Source organism: Piliocolobus tephrosceles, unplaced genomic scaffold (assembly GCF_002776525.5).
Source record: "Piliocolobus tephrosceles isolate RC106 unplaced genomic scaffold, ASM277652v3 unscaffolded_38572, whole genome shotgun sequence".
NCBI classification, from domain to species: domain Eukaryota; kingdom Metazoa; phylum Chordata; class Mammalia; order Primates; family Cercopithecidae; genus Piliocolobus; species Piliocolobus tephrosceles.
The window spans coordinates 15,776-18,405 of NW_022322723.1; the positions used below are offsets into that span (position 1 = coordinate 15,776).

The 2,630-nt window shown below is 43.8% G+C and overlaps 1 protein-coding gene across 1 annotated transcript; it reads right to left on the reverse strand.

The window, feature by feature from the left end:
• Nucleotides 1-389: 389 nt before the first annotated feature.
• LOC111521120 (zinc finger protein 419) lies at nt 390-2,565 on the reverse strand. The gene is made up of 2 exons (XM_023184291.3): nt 2,302-2,565; nt 390-2,206 (listed from the first exon to the last, which is right to left on the reverse strand). Exon 2 carries the CDS (start codon nt 1,776-1,778, stop codon nt 972-974), a length of 807 nt encoding a protein of 268 aa, XP_023040059.1. The 5' UTR covers nt 1,779-2,206; nt 2,302-2,565; the 3' UTR covers nt 390-971.
• Between the last annotated feature and the right edge of the window lie 65 nt (nt 2,566-2,630).

Consider the following 2,630-nt stretch of genomic DNA (forward strand, 5'->3'; position numbering starts at 1 on the left):
GGCAAAAAGTACCAACAGACATTTTACTAACAAAGATATATGAGTGACAAGTAAGCACATTAAAAAAAATGCTCAAAACTGAGTCACTGGAAAAATACAAATTAAGAACTACAATGAAATACTAGTGCACACTTAGTAAAATGGCTAAAATGAATGGCCTATGACTTCTATATATATAAATTGTCAGTAATGTGAAGAAATGGAAAACCTAATATATTCCAGGAGGGAATATGAAATGCTAACCATTTAGAACACAATTTGGCAAGCTTTTAAAATTTCAAACATTTGGATCTACTCACAGAGTAACTGAGTGAGGAATCTTGCAGCCCTGTTACAAAGCCAAAAGGGTGAAAATTATAAAAACGCAATTCAGTCTCTGGAAATGGCCATAAGGGTGTACGACAAATAAATATTTATTAAAGATCTAACACTCATAAGAACAGCAAAAGTCAGTCACATCTGAACCAAAACAACTCCTTTCCTCCCCCAACTCCAAACTCAGCGGGATTAAAACTCCATTCGACTGGTGCAGCCAAGAATACAGGGCTCCCTCTCTCTGGAGCTCCAAGGCAGGGGGCTGTCTTCTCAGGAAGGACAATCTGTCAGGAATTCTCATCCTGCCTCCAGTGTGCTTATTTAGATGAATGACGTTCAATTGCCAGCTCCCTCATAAAGGCCATCCTCAGAGTTTCTGTTTTAAGTGAGGTCATATTGATTCAGAGACAGTATATAACCCGCCACCCTAAGGCCTTTCTCCAGTCTAAACTTTCTGGTGTTGAATAGGGTTAGGCCTTTGGCTGAAACCCTTTTCTATATTCACTACATTGTCCACTTTGCGAACTGTTCAGTGTTGAACGAGATTGGAGGTGTGGCTAAGGGATTTCCATCTGTTATCTTCAGGACTTTTTTCCACTGTGAACCTTCTGGTGTTATAAATAAGGTTGAAACACTGGCTAAAGGATTTCGCACAATCACTGCATTTCTCCAGTGTGAATCCTTCGGTGTTTAAAAAGACTGGAGTTGTGGCGAAAAAATTTCCCACATTCCCTGCACTCATAAGGCCTTGCTCCAGAGTGAACCCTCTGATGTTTAATGAGGCTGGAATTCTCTCTAAACAATCTCCCACATTCATCGCACTTAAAAGGCTTTTCTCCAATGTGAACTTTTCGATGTTGCATGAGGGTTGAGCTTTGGCTAAAAAACTTCCCACATTCCGTGCACTCATAAGGCTTTGCTCCAGTGTGAACCCTCTGATGTCTAACAAGGGTGGAATTCTCTCTAAATAATCTCCCACATTCATTGCACTTAAAAGGCTTTTCTCCAGTGTGAACTTTTCGATGTTGCATAAGGCTTGAGCTTTGGCTAAAAAACTTCCCACATTCGCTGCACTCATAAGGCCTTTCTCCAGTGTGAACACGCCAATGTTTGATAAGGTTGGACTTGTGGCTATAGAATTTTCCACATTCACTGCACTTATAAGGTCTTTCTCCAGTGTGAACTCTCTGATGTTTCATGAGGCTGGAGTTGAAACTAAACAATTTTCCACATTCACTGCACTCATAAGGCCTGACTCCAGTGTGGATTTTGTGATGCTGAACAAGTGTGGAATTATGCCTGAAAGCTTTTCCACATTCACTGCATGTAAAAGGCTTTTCTCCAGTGTGAACTCTCTGGTGTTCAACGAGATGAGCATTACGGCTAAAGGATTTTCCACAGTCACTACACCCATAAGGCCTTTCTCCAGTGTGAACTATTTGGTGTATAAAAAGGTTGGACATATCTCTAAATAACTTCCCACATTCACTGCATTCATAAGGCTTTTCCCCAGTGTGTAGTCTCTGGTGCTGAACAAGTAAATATTTCTGCCCAAAGGCTTTCCCACACTCACTGCATTTGAAATGCCTTTTTCCAGCATGAAAGGCCTCCCTACTTTTGGAGCTCCTATGTGACTTCTCTCCCGTGTGAGTCACCTGGTGCTTGAGAGTAACTGAGCTGGTCGAGGGGTCCTTCCCAACCTCCCTGCTTTGCAAGGACTTCTCTGATAGTTGAACTTTGCTACTCCTCAAAACTGGAACCCTGCCCTGTTGTCTTTTTGAGGATTTCTCTCCACAGTGCTGCTTCTGGTGTTGCTGAACATTTGAACTGCACAGTCCTACAGAAGCACTCTGCTCAGGGGCCTCCTCGGCCTCGGCTCCATGCCAACAACCTGAAAGAAGAGACATGTTGATGAAGTAAACATAGTCTTTGGTGTGAGGAGGCAGCATTCTCACAGATGTGTCTGACACACACAGTAATTATTACCTGGGGCTGCTGGCAGAAATGAGGGGGGCTAGCTCTCGGCAGGGAAGGGCCTGCTATGCAGTGCTGAACCACTGGCCAGCTCAAGGATTTGGGGAGGCCTCATGAGCACCAAGGATGCAAGGACTGGGTGTAGCACAGGGAGGAGAGGCAGAGTCCCCAACACAATCCTCTGCAAATGGCTTTCCAGAGGACTTTGGCTGCTGGAGACACAGGAACACGGCACAGAAGGTTATGTCCAGGTCCAGAAAAATTCAACTGCAACCAAATAGCTGGTGCTCAAGGACTATGCAAGGATAAGCGCCCACCTCACCACATATTCAGTGAAAGCC